General features: G+C 50.3%; 2 protein-coding genes across 4 annotated transcripts in view; one reads left to right on the top strand and one right to left on the bottom strand.

Moving 5' to 3' along the window:
* Positions 1–9,831, bottom strand: part of EIPR1 (EARP complex and GARP complex interacting protein 1) — a 122,210-nt gene extending 112,379 nt beyond the window's left edge. For both annotated transcript variants that reach the window (XM_086699923.1, XM_086699922.1), the window contains exon 1: positions 9,653–9,831. In XM_086699923.1, the coding sequence (XP_086556049.1) occupies positions 9,653–9,694 (42 nt within the window). In that variant the 5' untranslated portion in view covers positions 9,695–9,831. The remainder of the gene's footprint in view (positions 1–9,652) is intronic.
* Positions 9,832–12,540: 2,709 nt separating this feature from the next.
* Positions 12,541–18,147, top strand: part of TRAPPC12 (trafficking protein particle complex subunit 12) — an 82,785-nt gene continuing 77,178 nt past the window's right edge. For both annotated transcript variants that reach the window (XM_025927341.2, XM_086699921.1), the window contains exon 1: positions 12,541–12,694. The gene's annotated coding sequence lies outside the window, so the exon portion shown is untranslated. The remainder of the gene's footprint in view (positions 12,695–18,147) is intronic.

Below are 18,147 nucleotides of genomic sequence, written 5' to 3' on the forward strand. Positions count from 1 at the left end.
GAGGGAGCCAACCCCGGACGAGGCAACCAGAGACGCCGAGAAGGGCTGGGGAAGGGGCGTCGGAAGCGTCAGGAAAGCCCCTCTGCGTTACGGGAACCACAAACCTCACGACCTTCCAGGAGTCCCTGAGTCCATAAACCCCCCCTGGGAAATTCAGAACTGTTTTCCTCTTCTCACTAGTCTGAGCAAGCAAACGCTCACTCTGGGTGAACCCCCCGCCAAGAAGAGCCACCCCCAGGTAAGCGCAGGGCCACCCCTGAAGGCCAGCGGCGGAGCAGGACTTTGCTCTAAGAGGGGGGACCCAGGGCGGGTTGACCCCTCTACCCTGAGCAGTCTCCCCGCCCCAGAAAAGGCCTCTTTCCCAAGAGTGGCCCCCAGGTCAGGGGGGTGACAGACCAGGAAGCTAGAGGTGACCGGACACGTGTCTCCACGGCAGACCGCCTTCCACACATAAAAGAAAGCAAGGCCCCAACGTCTCGCTCAGTGCTCAACACCCACTTCTCGTCTCCTGCGCCCGGATCGCCGCGCCGGGCCCCCGGGCCACGAGAGCACTGCGCCTCACGAGCTACCAGATAACCGTGGCGACGACACCGCCCCTGGGGACCACGGGGCCGCAGCGCACAGTCAGGCGCACGCTCACTCACACGCTCGCCCCCGTACGTGCGAAGGCCGGCCTCTCGGCTCCGCTCCGCCAGGGGCTGCCGCCCGCCCCGCGCCCACCCTGCTTTGCCCTGCCGGCTCCGCTCCAGGCCCCGGTGCAGCCCGGCCCCCTCCTTCAGCAAACTCGACTCACGCTTGAGGCAACACGGAAACCATCGGCCGGCCTCCCGGAGACGCCGCCCCTGCCCGCCTGCCCGCCTGCCCGGGAGAAGGGGCGCCCCCTGCCTGCCTCACCACAGGAGGGGCGCCCCGCCCTCCCGCAGCACACGACATTGGTCAGCCCTCTTTCTTCTCTTCCCTCTCCTCTTCTCTGGCTTCTTCCCCTTAGCTGGGAAAATCAAGTCACACGTCCCCTTGTCCTTTGAAAATACCTTGCCTTGACCCATCTACCTTCGTTCTTGCATTCACGGCAAGTTTAATGGTGGTGTAGACAGGATAGGCCTTCCTCGGCTCTGACCCTTCCTCCCTCCCGATAACCCGGCCTCACCAAGCCACTCCGCAGCACTGCCCTCCTAGGGCCCCCCGCGTCACGGCCACCAGACGCTCCGATGCAGGACCCCTCGGTCCCCTGGCCCCCCAGGACCCAGGAGGTCACCACCCGCCCTGTCTTCTCCCCATCCTCCCTTCTCACGCTGGGGCTCTGTGCCCACGGTTCCGTGCACACTCTTCCCGGCCCCGCGGCCTTCCCTTTCCCACGAGCATCGTCGCTGTAACCAGGCCGGTGATCTCGCCTCACTGAGCAGGTGCACAGGGGCACATCTGGCCCGAGGCCAGTCCCCAGCAGCGCCTGACGCCCTCTGCCTGGCAGGCCTACCAGCCCCGACCTCCCGAGTCCACACCCGCCCTCCCTGCTCAACATTCACACCCCACCCCTCCCCGCTCCTTGCTTAATCTACCTTTTCACAACCTCTGAAGCCGCTTTTCCGCCAGGAGCCCTTTTACTGCAGCTCACCCTCCACGTGCCTCCTCGTCAAGTCGACCCGGGACGGCGGGTCCTCCAGCAAGAGGCTTCGGGCTTCAGTCCCCCTTCCGGACCCCAGGGAATCACACGAAAGCCAGAAAGAAACGGGAACAGCAAGTGACCACAGAGCCACAGCCGGTGTGCAGAGAGGACCGGGCAAGGTGGACACGCTCAAGCCACCTCGGGCCTGAGGACCGAAGGGAAGCTCCCGGGGCGCCTGCGTGCAGTGGGGTAACAGAGCAAACCCCTAGAAGCAAATACACAGAACATTGCACTAAAAACGTCCCTGAGAAAGCTCTACATAAAATATCAAACGGAACCCAGCAGAGGACTATCTCGCGACCAAGTGGAATTTGGTCCCAGAATGCCAGGGTGGCCCTACAATTTGAAAGTCAGTGATTTAAGAGACCAAAGAGACCAAAAGGGAAAACTCATATGTCACATGGTCCGTTCCACAGACATGACAAGCGTTTGAAAACCTCAAATAGCCACCTTCGACTCTAAAGCTCCTAATGGGTAAGACCGAGAGCCCTGCGGCCACGAGCCTGACGCCCAGGGACTTCCTGACCCGACGGAAGCAGCCCCAAGTGCTGACCGGCCCGGCCCTGCAAAGGCAGCAGCCCCAGCCCGCTGTCCCGGCTGTGCCCACCACGGGGCTCCCGGAGAACCTGCCGGCACAGGTGCCGCGAAGCCAGCCTCACTCACCCCTGCTTGTGTGGCTCCAGGCTCTGCAGGGCGGCTGACTAGTGCGGTGGCAAAGCCAGGGAAAGTGACCGAAAGGACCCCGCGCCACCTTCGCACAAGTTCTCATCCCCACACGGCCCCTCCTGGCCGAGCTCAGCTGGTGAACGCGTAAGGAGGGCAGCACCCAGCTTAAACGGGAGCCACGGGACATGGCCCGCCCCCCCCCCCCCCCCCGTCCACATCTCCTCCATGGCGCCCGCGGTGCCCCTCATTCATGCCTTGCCTACCTCTGCTACCCAAGTGTGTGCCATGCCACCGCTGGCTGGAGTCGCCCCTCCAGCGGGGCACAGCGGTCACTGGCCCCCACAACTAGAGAATGTCTGGGGCGCCTGGTGGCTCAGTCAGTTAAGCATCCACCTCCTGGTTTCAGCTCAGGTCATGATCTCACAGTTCGTGGGATCGAGCCCCACGTCCGGCTCTGCACTGACAGCACAGCCTGTTTGGGATTCTCTCTCTCCCTCTCTGTGCCCCTACCCTGCTGGAGCACACACTGCCTCTCTCAAAATAAATAAATAGGCTTAAAAAAAAAAAAAAAGAAAAAGAAAAACCAGAGAAGGTCTTCTTAACTCAAAAGTTTCAAAGAAGTAAGCATGCAGGAGAGAAACAATCTTGTTTGTAGAGACGTTTGAAATAGTCGTGAAGAACCACTGTTCTGTTAGCTGTGAACGGCGGGTTAAACTCAAGCTCAAAAAGTTGATTTCTCCTGCCCAGTGCACTAAGAGTGTGTGTGAGGGCATCTCGAGTCCCGTTTACACTCTAAAAAGTTCAAACAGTGCTGGAGAGACATCAACAACAAAAATCACAATCACTGGTAAAGATTAACATATACGATATTCTAATATGCAGCAAATGTGCAAAATGGAACTGTGAGATGGCCCTGTGCTAAGGTGTGTCACTGTGAAAATGCAGTGTCTTTGTGCTGAGTTTGGGAGCGGCCAATCCACTTACCATGTGACCACAGTTATTTTATGTCCTGTAAAATAACTCTCCTCCCTTTCAGGAAAGAGCTCGAAAGCCCACCCGAGAAACGGTAGTTTATTACTTGTCTCATTAACGTCAACAGACTCCAATCATCACCTTGCAGAGCAAATTTGACAGGAATAGCACGCCTGGACCATCTAGGCTACAGTAACAGAAACACAAGCACAAGGGGTCCCTGGGGGGCTCAGTCGGTTGAACGTCCGACTTCCGCTCAGGTCATGATCTCACAGTTTGTGGGTTCTGGCCCCGTGTTGGGCTCTGTGCTGACGGCTCAGAGCCTGGAACCTGCTTCGGATTCTGCCTCTCTGTCCCTGCCCCGCTCACGCTCTCTCTCTCTCTCTCAAAAATTAAAAAAAAAAACATTAAAAAAAATGTTTTAAATTTTTTTTTTCAACGTTTATTTATTTTTGGGACAGAGAGAGACAGAGCATGAACGGGGGAGGGGCAGAGAGAGAGGGAGACACAGAATCAGAAACAGGCTCCAGGCTCTGAGCCATCAGCCAGAGCCCGACGCGGGGCTCGAACTCCCGGACCGCGAGATCGTGACCTGGCTGAAGTCGGACGCTTAACCGACTGCGCCACCCAGGCGCCCCTAAAAAAATGTTTTAAAGAAAAGAAAAAAACCAGGAGGACAAAACGATGCAAGACCGGGAAGTGGAGCGCCCGGATAGGAAACCAGCGTTTCTCAGGTACGTAGCTAGCGAGTGCAACACTAAGCGGGCAATTTGGGATATTTACGCATACAAAAATCAGGTGTTAAACCTAAAACTCACATTGGTCCTGCAAACATTCTGAAAAGCTGGGTAAACAAGTCTTTATATAATAAATACAAGTCTTCATATCTTTATTTCAATGTTCTATGTATCTTAAGTTCAATGGCTTAAGTTCTTTCTACATTCGCTAATGACCTGTCGATGTGAACTCACAGGGTGACGAGTCCCTAGACTGTCCAGTCCAATCTTCTGCCCGATGCAAGAATGCTCTCGAGGCACTGTTCATAAACCCCAAATAGACACACTCCTCAAAAACCAGGTTCTGACCACCGAGTACCACAAATAAATTCCATACTTTTCGCAGGGAAGTCAAGGACGCCTCCTGCCCGATCCCATCAAAATCTCATTTACTCTTTCCCTTTTAGCTCCACTGTCACATCACCCAGAAGGACACATCAACTTCGGTACACAAACCAATCGCCCAGGCAGCCCAAGGAAATGCAGATTCTGATTCTCCAGGTCTGTCTCTGGTGACAGGACAGCTGCCGGTCGGGCGAGGGCACTCTGAGTTGCAAGGATCTACACAGCCTTCCTGACTCTGCCCGTCAGAACTACCCGGTCTTGGTGGTATCAGAATCTGTTTCACTTTACAGAATAGATTTCAAAAGCCAGACCGTCCCACCTCTTATGCCAGACCTTGTACCAACAGCTCAGGAGGGAACAGAGCTAAATTAGTATTAATCCAAACAGTTACAAAGCAGGATGTTAACTGCAACCCTCAGGACCGCCACGCTGCAGAATTCTCGGGGGCAGGGAGCGGGGGGCAGGCTCCTACCCCCCACCGAGGCAGCTCTTCCTTGCCCGGAAAAATGGGGGCAGGTACAACTTTTCTGGCAGGTTCTCCGGCCAGAGTCTAGGACTGGAGAGCACGCCAGGAGATGAAAACGCCCTTCTCCTTCCCTGCGCCGTCCCACACCCCCTCCCCAAATCTGTGGGCTTGGTCACATACAACCTCACCAGAGCCAAGGAGGAAAAAGAACTGAGGGGACGAAGTAAGGAAGTGAGAAGGAGCCATAATTAGGACACGAGGCGAGGACAAGGATGCCTGAGGTTCGGGAGGATCCTACGGCCACGAGCCCAGAGCGATGTGCACCCAAGTACTCAAAACACGGCAAACACAGGTCCTGCTTGAGGAAAATTTAGCTGTAGAAATACATGCATGTATCTGTACAAGATACCTGTACACACAGAAGGTATATATGTACACAAATTCTACACGTACACGTGTACATACGTATAGATCCCATCCGAGCCACAGCACTTGAGAAAGAAAAAAAATCAAGAAGACAAAAGCAAGCGCGTGAGTGAGCTGGAACAACAACAACAAAAAAACGGGTGTGGGGTTCCTAACTCCACAACACAAGCAATAACAAAAACCAATCATCAAAATTGGCTCCAAATTGAGGCTAAATCGGTGGTCCGCTTGGCTGCGCCCTCTAGGCTTCTACCGAGCCTTGCTGTTTCCCAGGAAAACATTCTCCCGTATCCCCCTTAACTACAGAAGCCAAAGTATGACCTTTGGTTGAAGACCAACCCTAAGTCAGGCCCCTGATTCCCATCACCAGACCTACGCGTGGCTCTACACGGTGTGGCCTGGACACAGGCAGCGGCCTTGGGTCACAAGCAGTTCACAGGCCCTGTGGACACGGCCTCGCTCCCACCTGCCCATCACCTTGATTGACTCAGTGGCTTAGCAAATAGGTACCACGCACCTGCTAGGGGGCGAAAGAGAAGTAAGAAATAGCCCTGCTGTCCACTGGGAGGAAGGAGAAGTCTGCACTTGACCATTGGCCTCTGACAGCAGCGGTGTCATAACCGAGGGCCTGACACGGGGGAACCGAGGTGTCTTGTTCTGAATAAAAGGCCTCGGGGCGCCTGGGGGGGCTCTGCCGGTTAAGCACCTGACTCTTGATTTCTGCTCAGGTCGTGATCTTGCGGTTTGTGAGTTTGAGCCCCGAGTCGGGCTCTGTGCTGACAGCATGGAGCCTGCCTGGGATTCTCTGTGTCTCTCTCTCTCTCTCCCTCCCTCCCTCTCTCTCTGCCCCTCCTCCACTTGCACGCTCTCTCTCCCTCTCAGGAAAAAAAAAAAATATATATATATATATATTTATATATACACATATATATATATACTTATATATATATATAAGCATATATATAAGCATATATATATGTGTATACATATATGTGTATATATATATGTATATATATATATATGTGTGTGTGTATATATATATATATATGTATATATTAAATAAACAAAAAAGGCCTCCAAGAGCAAAGAGGGCGCTGAACAGGAGGAACCCAGGCTGAAACCAACTTCTCTAACAATTACAAGAGGTTTCACTGCTCAAAACCAGAGTGTCCTCAATTTTAAAACGGGAAGAACAATCCCCACGCCCAGGGCTGGTGTGACAATTAAGCGGCCCGTCAGACGTCTGGCACCTACCACCCGCTCAACAAAAGTCCACCAAAAATGAAACCGAACACAAACCCCCACATAGGATGAAAGCCATGCTGGAGGTTTTGTGAGAAAGCGGACGGGCCTGGGGCAGAGAGGGACGGGCCCCGGGACCCAGGTGTCCCGGAAAACAGACAACAGAGCAGACAGCAACCTGGCCGGTCAACCTGCCGGAAGTCACCTGCAGGCTGCGGCCGGAGAGTCAACACCCACCAGCAAGACGCAAGGGGAATGAGACAAATGGGGAAAAGGAAGCGTTTCCTCAGCAACAGAAAAATGGAAAGCTATACAAGAAAAAAAATGAAATCCTAGAACCCTACTTGAATCAGCAGCCAGAAATATTTCTAGACCTAGAAAAACGAAGACCCTAAATAAGGATTTGGCAAGAAGTTATGATACCACTGTAGCAGGAGTCTAAAGAAACGCAGGGGAGAGCACAGAAAAAACTCAAAGCCCTTAGTGGCGACCTCCAGTCACTACATGGTGTCCAAGAGGTAAAAGCAGATAGGTAAAGATGAGAAGAAAGTTTTCAGTAGGATGTGGTTGTTCTCAGGGAATCAGATCAGATGGGATGGGTGTGTTTAGGGCCCGCGGATCTTAATCAGCTTTTCAGCAATTTGACTTCTTGAAAGACTTGTGAACGCTACTTGGAATTTTTTTAACTTTAAATACACAAAAATAAACACAAGTCGGGGCGCCTGGGTGGCTCAGTCGGTTGAGCGGCCGACTTCGGCTCAGGTCACGATCTCACGGTCCGTGAGTTCGAGCCCCGCGGCGGGCTCTGTGATGACAGCTCGGAGCCTGGAGCCTGTTTCGGATTCTGTGTCTCCCTCTCTCTGACCCTCCCCCGTTCATGCTCTGTCTCAAAAATAAATAAACGTTAAAAAATTTTTTTAAAAATAAAAAATAAAAAAATAAACACAAGTCAAAAGTCCCTTCCTATAAGCTAAAAGATGCTGATCACAGGATACGAAAATGTTCTGTAAACACTGATGTGCTCAGCATTTTTATTTTAACAACCCCTGTATGGCCCTCAAGCCTCGTTACTTTCAGTCAATGGTCAGTGACCAAATCCCCATCTTCTAGGGTAAACTGCTCTCCACAGTGATGCGAATGTCACTGACAACCAACCCTCCACTGTCACTTTCGGTACTTACCCTTTAACTATAATAATGGTTCTTCGAATTCCAGAATGTCACGACCCACAAGCTGTCCAGAGTAAAGCGGCACAAAAATGTGCTACTTCTTTTAAGATGAAGGAGAAAATCAGACAAAATATTCGATACCCAGGGCAAGGATCCACTCCTTGATATTAATCCCAGGAAAACACAGGTCAAACCCCAGGAAATAACGTTTGTTATCTCAAAGATCCAACACGGAAGATCAAAACCTCTGGGTTACTTAGGAGATTTCTTAAGGAGATCAAAAGTTACGAGGTACACCGGCAGAAGACGCGCACTTGAGGTAGCACACGGTCAGAGAAACTTAGATCTCCCTGTACGTACCCTTTGCATGTGCCCACACATGAACTGGTTCCAGGAGAAAGCCGTGTAACTTTGTAGTTAGGGGCTTTAAAGTTGGCTTGGGTTTAAAGCCTACCTAGGTTAGAGTCCTAAATCTATCAGTTACTGGCTAGGTTGCCTTGGCCCACAGGAAGAAAAACACCTACAAGGACGACTGAGGGATTAGAAATACGTACACAGTCTTCAGCAGGGTGCCCAGCACACGGTGACCACATTCAAAAGCTGGTAGTTAAGGCACAGTCTTGGGTGACGGAGCCCGCTGTCAAACCCTGTAAACTGCCCATTCCTCACAGGACACTTTGAAACTGCCTTGTATGGGTTTATCTGTAAGAATTTTGTCTCACTACAATAATTACACACTTATTGAATGCTTACCAAATGCCAGGCACCGTTCTAAGGTTTTGAATTAAATGTATCAACTCATTTAATGTCATAACAGCCACAGGGGATCGAGGCTCATTTTCCCATTTTCTTGGCAAGGAAACTGAGGCCCAAGGCTGCACAGCTAGTAAGTGCTGGAGCCAGGATCTACACTTCAGGAGGTTAGGGGGTGGGCAGGCTTTTCGCAACTAACAGTGCCACTTCTCTCACTGTAAGCTTCTTGAAAGCAAAGATCATTTCTATTTTAACACACATTTGGGGCGCACAATTATGTATCAGATACTTCCTAGGGCAATGAACAAAGGTTGTTTTTGTTTGTTTTCTTGGTATGTGTCCCTAAGTGCCTTAAGCAGGTTCTCAAAATCCATCAGAAGAAATGAAAACCAACACAAGGCTCTACCAGGTCCTACACAATGCGACCTACCTGTCCTTCCAGCTCCCCCAATACCCCCTCACTCCTCCACTCCATCCCTACAGACTTCCTAGAGGCCCTGCCAAACCGCACATGCATTCCTGCTTCACCGCTTACACTGTGGGGGCTCACGCACTTCAGACATTTACTGAGCACCTACTACGTGATGATCACGGTGAACAGGCACTGGAGTACAGGATGAGGCAAAATAGGACATTAGTGGGAAAGAGGTGAGATCCGAAGAGTCTGTGGTTCAGTTCATAGGATTATACCAGTGCTGATTTCTACGCTTTGATCAATGTGCCATGGTCTTGCAGTCCTCAACATTAGAAGCTGGGCGAAGGGTGCAACAGAACTTTCCGTTTATCTTTGCAACTCTTAGGTAAATTTAACACTGTGTCCAAATTAAACGACCCCCTCACCGCCACCACCCCCAAATCACAGATACGGCGCCAGCCTCTGGGAGCTCCAAGGCGGGAGGAAATTGCACACAAGGAGCCAGCCTGCAGAGAGCGGTGGCAATCAGGCCCCAAACAACGTCCAAGGGCTGCCGGGAGAGGGGCGGCGGGGTGTTCCCCGGGGGTCGTGGGCTGCGTCCACCCTGCGTCACGCAGGCCCCAGGGCCTTCCTGGATAAACAAGTCCTGTAAAGGAGCCCCCCGAAGCCTCCGGGTCCTCAGCGGGACAGGGGGAGCTGGGGGTGCAGGAGGGCCTCGCTCTACAAACGCGCGGCGCCGGGGGCCTTGCTGGGACTCACCTGGAACTCCAGCCCGTAGATCACCGGCGCGTCGTCCTCCATGCTGCGGCCGCTCACACGCTTAACGCCTGTCCCCAGAGCGGACGCGCCCCCAACTCAGCGCCCATTCATTCCCTCCCGCCCAGGCGGCACCGAACCGGGAGCTTTTGGGGCCTAACTCGGCTCCCGTAGGCCACACTTCCTGTGTTTTCCTGATGCGTCATTAGTACGCTCCTCGCCGGCGGCCAATGGCAGCGGCACCGGGCTCGTGCGCATGCTCATTTGATTCCATCCGGGTTCTCAACCCTCCTGCCCTCGGGAGGCGGACGCGGCGGGGAGGAGCGGAGACTAGAGCCAGTGGGGTCGAGAGCCGGGGGGGTAGAGCGGTGGGGGAGGGTCCCGGGAGGGTCCCGGCGGAGGGGAACCGGAGGTGGCGGAGGGGCGTGGGCGGGCTCCAGGGCCTCGCGGGGGTCGTCACTCCGCCCCCAGCCCGTAGTTTTGGGGCATTGAGACGTCCCATGCTGGGAGCCCTCCGCGCTCCGTAGCCCACAGAGAACCGCTCACGTGGAGCTGTGGCACTGCCCTTTATCACCGTTAGTACTTTGCTCGGCGCGGGGACTGATGCTTTACAGAAGCCGGCTTAAGATTCTTCTCTCTAACTCTGCGACTAGGGTGTCATACTTGCATTTTAGAGATGAGAGGCTGCAAAATTGACCAACGGTTGAGGACATGGAGGTCGTAAGGTGGGAAGCTAGGATGTATGCCCGGTCTGACTCACCTAGGCTCTGCCCAGGGTGCTCAAGGTCAGGAGCCACGCTCCTCCAGGCGGCAGGCATGCCGCAGTGTCCGCACTTGGGGGAGGGTCGGGGGGAGCATGTACTACCAGTGCCGCGGAGTGATGCCTGGCGCCACACCTCTGGCAGGATCTGACCTGCATTTGAGTCTAAATGGGAGCCTGCTGGGAGACCTTGGGTTCCCTGGGCATCTCCAAGCATGGAGGACTTAGCACTTCCAAGGCACCTCCCTTGACCGACCGTGTCCTTGGCAGTCACAAGTGAAGCTGCATGGAGTCCCAAAGTGCCATAGCAGAACCCCTTTCACTAAGCTGAATTCCACTGGTTTAGAAGACCACGCGCTTCTACAACTGTGTGATTATTTTTTTTTCTCTACTCTTAATCTTTTTGACAAATGAGATGTCACTTCACACCTGTAAGGATTCCTGGTAGCAGAAAGTCAAAAAATAGCACGTGTTGGCAGGCAGTGGAGAAAGGGGAAGGCTTATACCTGTTGGTGGGCATGTAAATGGATACAGCCACTGTGGAAAACAGGATGGAGTTTTCTCAAAAACTTAAAAATGGAAGTACATATGTTCCAGCAATCCCCCTTCTGGGAGTCTAAGGAAATAAAACCACTATGTCAAAGAAATATCTGCAGAACAGCCTTAATCACAGTAGTCAACACGTGGAAAAACCTAAGTGTCAATAGACAGATGAATGGATAAACCAAGTGTGGCATTCACACGTGCCCCCCCCCCCCCCCCCGCACACACACACAGTGGAATATTACTTAGCCTTAAGAAAAGGAAATCCTGTCATTTGCAACAACATGGATGAGTCCGGAGGACATTCTGTTATGTGAAAAAAGCCAAACATAGACAAATACTGCACGATTACATATACATGTGAAATGTGAACAAATGTGTGTGTGTGTGTGTGTATGACGTTGGAGAGGAGCACCTGAGTGTCTCAGTGGGTCAAGCATCCAACTTCATCTCAGGCGACTATCTCGCGGCTGAGTCGGAGCCCTGCGTTGGGCATTGGGTGCTGTGCTGACAGGTCAGAGCCTAGAGCCTGCTTCAGATTCTGGGTCTCTCCCTTTCTCTCTCTCTCTCTCTCTCTCTCTCTCTCTCTCTCTCTCTCTCTGCCCCTCCCCCCTCAAAAAGAAATAAACATTAAAAAAATAATCATTGTAGCAGAAGAATGGAGCTTACCAGAGGCTAAGGGGGTGAGAGGAATGGGGAGATACTGATCAAGGGATACAAGTTTTCAATTATGGTGAATAAGTTGTGGAGACCTACTGTACAGGTGTCTATAGTTAATAATAATGTGCCCTATACTTGAAACTTTCGAAGAGTAGATCTCAAGTGTTTTCATCACATATGTATAAAAAAGGTAAGTATGGTGGACACGCTAATTTGCTTAATTGTACTCATTTCACAATGTATACAATGTGTCATGACATTACATTGCACACCTTAAATATATACTGTTTTTATTTATCAAAACTAAAAAAATTAATCAGTTATGAAAGGAAGACAAAAATGGCTTTGCTCAGTTGTATGCCAGCGCCTCACGCCCTGGCAGGCATGGTTAAATTTTGATGGATAGCTGTTGGATGGATGAGGAGTCCTCAGTGATTACAGTAAAAATCAAGGAAGCAGACCCACAGGTCTGAGCATCGTATTCATCGTCTCCGATTGCCTGAGATCAAGTTGTGGAGCTAAGAGAATGCAGAGTCTTTATATTGCTGGATTAAATCTACCTACCTACTACTGATATTATTCCTACCAGCTTTACGGTTAACGTTATTATTACACAAGTACAAATGCACAGCTGAAAAAGTAGAAAATACCGATAAGCACAAAGAAAAGTCTCTAAAAATAAGTATTTCTTGGGTGCTCTGGCCAGAAATAAAAAAAAAAAGGGCCTAATCCTCTCTCTTCCACCTACCCTCTGGCCCAGGTTTCCCTGTAACCTGACGATCAGGCTTAGTTCCCTCCCTATCCCGAGGGTTGTGGTCAAGCATCCCCGCCCATTCCCCCGCCCTTCGCATCACCTTGGTGCGCACGCTCCGCCCACCGCAGCACGAACCGGAAGCGCGCGAAGCAGCCGGCTCCTGCACTGGGCATGCGCGGAATCAGACCGCCCGTCCAGCGCGCGCAGGCGCAGAAGCCGGAGAAGGTGCCGGGTCGAGTCGCTCCTTCCGGTATTCATCCACCTTCTCTCCGGACTCTGGTCGCGGCCGCCCGTGACCGCCTCTCCAACCCCAGTGGGCGGGTGGCAGGTGAGACTCAGGGCCCGGGCTGTGGGGAGGGAGTCGGGTCGTCCCTAACCCCAGCCCCGCCGGTCCTGACCTCAGCCCCTCGCTGGCTTGTCCCCTGGCCGGTCCTCCCGCAGGTGGGGGGGGGGGTGTCTCTTCTGTGTCTCCCCGTTGGGGAGCTCCTCTCCGGGGGCTCCTCCTAAGGGACTCTTGGGAGGGGGGGTGTGCTCCCCGAGGTCTCCTCCTTGGAGGTCTCCTGCAGGTCCCAGCTGTGGCACTCAGCAGCTCGGCCCTGAGCAAGCCCCTTAATCTGTCTTCTTGTGGGTCGGCTCTTCTGTGCACGGACATGACCTGCCTACCCAAACTCGGTATCGTGCGGGTAAAATGCGGCGGTTTGTGCGAAAGCACAGACGCCAGGGTGAATGTTGCCTATTATTACACATCCTGATCCCTCCCAAAGCAGCCTTCGGGACGGGACCGACCGATAGTGTTGTACACCGTGAAGACTGACAGCCTTTGTTGTAAAAGAAACACAAGGCCCAAAGATAGCTTCTAAAACGTGTCGGTTTTTCTCAAGCTTGGACACAAAAGTTTAACCCCAGTGACACTTGGACCTACGGTTTCTACCTGTTTATGGTGGTTGGAAGATAAGGTGTCCTATCCAGATGCTTTACTCCTGGCTTCTTTTCGTGAATTCAGGACATGGTACCCCGTGACAGACCAGGCGCCCGGCCCACTGTGGTGGGGTGGGAGAGGCAGAGGAGAGTGCAAATAGCGGTGACGCGTCTCACCCCGTCCTCACGTTCTGTGGTTGCTAACAGGATCTTCACCAGTCCAAGAGCCCGTGTTACCGCTGTGCTTCATCATTAAAATCACAGTTACCGTGCTTGTGTATACGTAGCTCCTTACGGTGTAAAAGTGCCTGTGCACCAGTCACTGGTTATTCCTCGTTACCCCAGTGTGCAGTCTAAGAAACCAGGACTAAGACGAAGTTACTCCTCAAAGGTCACTTAGCAGGGAAGCTGGGACTCCAGCGGTTCTTAACAGCTTGCGTCCAGTGCTCTTCCTGACTCCCCCTGCTGCTCTGGATCATGATCTGTCCCAGCAACCTCGCAGGGAGAGCAAAGGCGGAAAACCTGTGTTGAAATCCTGCAGCACCAAATATTGTCAGTGTGACTTTGGCCAGATCACTTGGTTTTCTCTGCTGCGTAATGGACATAATAGTCCTTTATAAGTTGGTCCTGAGGATTAAATAGGACAAGACATGTCAGGGCATGTCATGTGGGTGGCTCAGTCAGGTAAGCGTCCGACTCTTGATTTCCACTCAGGTCATGATCCCGGGGTTGTGGGGTCGAGCCCTGAGTTGGGCTCTGAGCCGAATGTGGAACCTGCTTGGGATTCTCTGTCTCTCCCTCTTTCTGCCCCTCCCCTGCTTGCTCTCTTTCTCAAAATAAATAAACATTTCAAGAAATAAGATAATAAATGTAAGATGTTTCATCTATTGTGGGTGTTCTTTACATGGGGGTTTTTGTAAGTCTATGCTAATTAGATTTCCACTATATGACATATATTTTCACGGAAATAGGGTTTACACTATTGCAATCTGGTACAAGACTTATAATTCCAACATCATGTCCACAAAGGGGACCTGCCCTGTTGTAGTTTTAGTTGTTCTTAATGAAACTTTTCAGTTCTCAAATAATCACTTGGAGTTAGTACTTAAAAAAAAAAAAAATCTTAAGGCATTAATTAAGGGCCTGGTGCAAAGCACTCACCTGAACAAAAAGTCTACTTCAGTTGCTACCATGTGGATGCTCACATAAGCTGAAATGTCTATGGTTTAATAAAAATTATTGAGTCAATAATAGGAGTAATTATAGTACACACAAATCAAAAACATACCTGTGCTTTCCCGTTTTTTAACTATGCAATATGAAGACCCCACGTAACATTCATGAAGATACACAGAGATCGAGTGCACACCTGGCCCAGTCTTCTGCCCACAAGCATAAGAAGTGGACAGTCGTCAATGGCTTTCTCACGTGTCCCTCCCTGATATAACCTTCCCTTGGCACCACCCCCAGCTCCCTCTCCAGATGAATTGAGTATTAGCATCACCTTGCTTTTGCACTTGTATTCCTAAAACAATGTATTGTTTAATTTACATGTTTTTGAATTTTATATAGAAAATCATACTGCTTATTTTCTAGCATGGCCCATTCATTTTACATTTAATGTTCCATTTTCAGTATGCTGTTTATTGTGCCTATGAGCAGTGCTTGTGTCCAGTGTTTTGTGTTTTTTGTTTTTTGTGTTTTTTTTTTTTTATCTTTGGAAAGCAGCGGGTATTTTGTTTGGATTTGCTGTTTATAAGCATTCACAGTCCTAGCTTATGGTACCACGTGCAGGAGTCCCTCTGTGATGCATAGGTCGTGGGACCTCTTACTGTCCTCACCGGGACTCTTGAGAGTGAAAAGAGGTACTTAATGGAATGTAAGAAACAAAGCAGGTGAACATACAGGGAGGGGGGGGAGACAGAAAGAGGGAAAGGAACGGTAAGAGACGCTTAGCGATAGAGAACAAACTGAGGGTTTGTAGAGGGAGGTGTGGGGGGGCATGGGCTAGATGGGTGATGGGGATTAAGGAGGGCACTTGTCCTGTTGAACGCTGGGTGTTCTATGTGAATGATGAATCACTAAATTCTGTTCCTGAAAACAAAAAAACAAGGTAGTTAACTTTACAGTAACCATATGCACAAAGTGGAAGCATCCTGGAAAAGTCAAGATGCGTGGCTGTGGAGTCACAGGATATGTGCTTGTGAAATGTGTATCCTTTTCAGCCTGTTCAAATCTTTGGCCTGTTTTTCTGTTGGGTTGTTTATTGTCTGATTGAGTTCCGGGAATTTTTATCTATTCTTCGTATTAATTAAGAAATCTGACAGTACCCAGTGTAGGGGAATGTGTTGAGCAAGAATACTTTCACACTGCTAACTACCCATGTAAACTGGTACAAACACTCGGGAAGGCAGTTTGGCATTTTCTAGTAAGGAAGAAGACGTGTATTCTCTATGACCCAACGTACACATAACGTGTATTTATTTTATTGTAGAGAGAGAGTATGTAAGCAGGGGAGAGGGAAAAAGAATCTTAAGCAGACTCCACAGAGCTCAGCACAGAGCCCCACGCAGGGCTCCACCCCACGACCCTGGGATCGTGACCCGAGCTGATACCAGGAGTCAGACGCTCAAACAACTAATCCGCCCAGGCGCCCCACACGTAACGTTTAACAACGTGAGGAAGTTTGCTTGTGTGCACCAGGTGACGTGTATAAGAACGTTCACAACGGCACTGTCTATAGTATCAGAAACCCGTCAGCACTGGAACAGATCGTGTGTGGTGCCGTCACACAGCAGCATCGTCAACAGCACAGATGAATTAATTCCAGCTTCGCACTACTTTTGAGGTTGAATCTCAGGTTAGAAGTAGAGAGGGGAAATTAAGTCAAAAACGAAAAAAAAACTAAGCAAAATGTTGTTTGAGGAAGTAAACATGTAGGAAATGAAAAACAAGAGTGTGACAAATTTCAGAATATTACCCCTAAACGGGAGAGGGGTAAATGTTAGAGTGTATTGTCTCAGCCACATGTTATAAATGATTTATATCCACTCAAAGTTTGTTGGAAGTTATTTACAGGAAACGTACCTTTAGAAGAGAAGGGGGAAAATAACAAGGAAAGAACCTTGTAAGGTCTCCAGCTGAGAGACATAAGAAAACTCAGGAGGCTCACAGGCTATCCTTTTCTGTCTGGAATCCCCCCTCCACCCCATGCCATAGTGCTGCTTGCTCAAGTGCGTGTGTGAGTTACTTCGTTTTCTCTCTGTGGTTGCCTAGGGCCGGATTCCCGAGAGCATAGTGGTCTGAATTACCCTGCTGTCTGACACGGGAGCACACCGTGAGTACTGGTTCCTGGTCTGCAGGGCATTGCAGGCAGCCCATTGGCAGTGGTTTTTTATAAATGCGTAGTTTCTATTCAGAAATGAGGATTAACAATACAGTTTTTGCTCTGGACTGGGCAGCGTCTTTGTAAACCTTTTCACTAGGAAACATTGATTTTCTAAATTAGATTGGATAAGAAGCGAGGTTTCTGAAGAGAATGAAAACATAGTTACAAACAAGCACTGATTTGAATGTTGCTTTTTAACTTAGCTTTCTTCTTTTGAGAATATTATTTCTTTTTTTTTAAATTTTTTTTAATCTTTATAATTTTTGACAGACAGAGTGTGAGCAGGGGAGGAGCAGAGAGAGAGGGAGACACAGAATCCGAAGCAGGCTCCAGGCCCCGAGCTGTCAGCACAGAGCCCGACATGGGGCTTGAACTCATGAACACAAGATGATGACCTGAGCCGAAGTCGGATGCTCAACCGACTGAGACACCCAGGTGCTCCGCTGAGAATATTGTTTCTTTAAAAACATTTTCGATATGGGGCGCCTGGGTGGCTCAGTCCGTTAAGTGTCCAGCTTTGACTCAGGTCGTGGTCTCGTGGTTCATGAGTTCGAGTCCCGCATTGGGCAGTGTGCTGACAGCTTTGGGTTCTATGTCTCCCTCTGTCTCTACCCCTACCCCACTGGTGCTCTGTCTGTCTCAGACTCTCAAAAATAAATAAACATTAAAAGATAAAAAAATAAAAAATTCTTTGGAAGTATAAGTAAATGAAAATAAAAACATCTCAGGTAAATTGGCAAACCCAGTTGCTGTGTCAGAGCGTTGTATCCTTTGTCTAGCTGTTCTGCGGAAAAGTTACATTCCCACTATCAAAAATAAGTTCCCCCCCAAATTCCCTAAGAACTGGCATTTCTAAAAATCCACCTCTTTATAACCTTTTTTTAGATCATAGTTTCAGTCTGTGTTTCTTTACTGCTGAAGTGCTATTCCTTGCTGTAAGTATCCAGTCCACGTAATGAATGGGTCTCGCCTAGTAATTAGCCTTCTCTTAGCCTGTGCCTTGTGGGAAGTAACTCTGTTACCTGTGGACAGTCTTTCCTTCGGGACCCTAGTTAGTCCGTCTTGATCTAATACATACAGATTAACCTTGACTGGCAGTTATTTCTGTGTATTTTAAGAGTAGAACGTTCTCCACTCTTCCTGCGTGTGAAGAAACCGCTGCGATTTTGCCAGTTCCGATATTCTTTACCTTTCCCTGTAATTATACGCATCAGACCTTTTCTCATACCCTACGTTATTCTACAGTTAACCATTAGTGTCGTGTTGTGATTTCCGGAGTTCCCGTCTGAGCCGTTTTGTTCTGAGACAGGCTCGGTGCTGGCACCAGCTGCGGTCACAGCATCTCCGTACCAGGTGCGGCACTAGGGGCCGGCGTCCTAGGTCCTCACGAAGTTAGGCAGGAAGGGCCAAACTCTCCTGGCAGGGTCACCTACAACCAGTGATTGCATTTTTAAGTACCCTCTACACCCACGGTG

This window comes from Puma concolor, chromosome A3 (assembly GCF_028749965.1).
Source record: "Puma concolor isolate L17-30 chromosome A3, mPumCon1.1.hap2, whole genome shotgun sequence".
In the NCBI taxonomy this organism is placed as follows: Eukaryota; Metazoa; Chordata; class Mammalia; order Carnivora; family Felidae; genus Puma; species Puma concolor.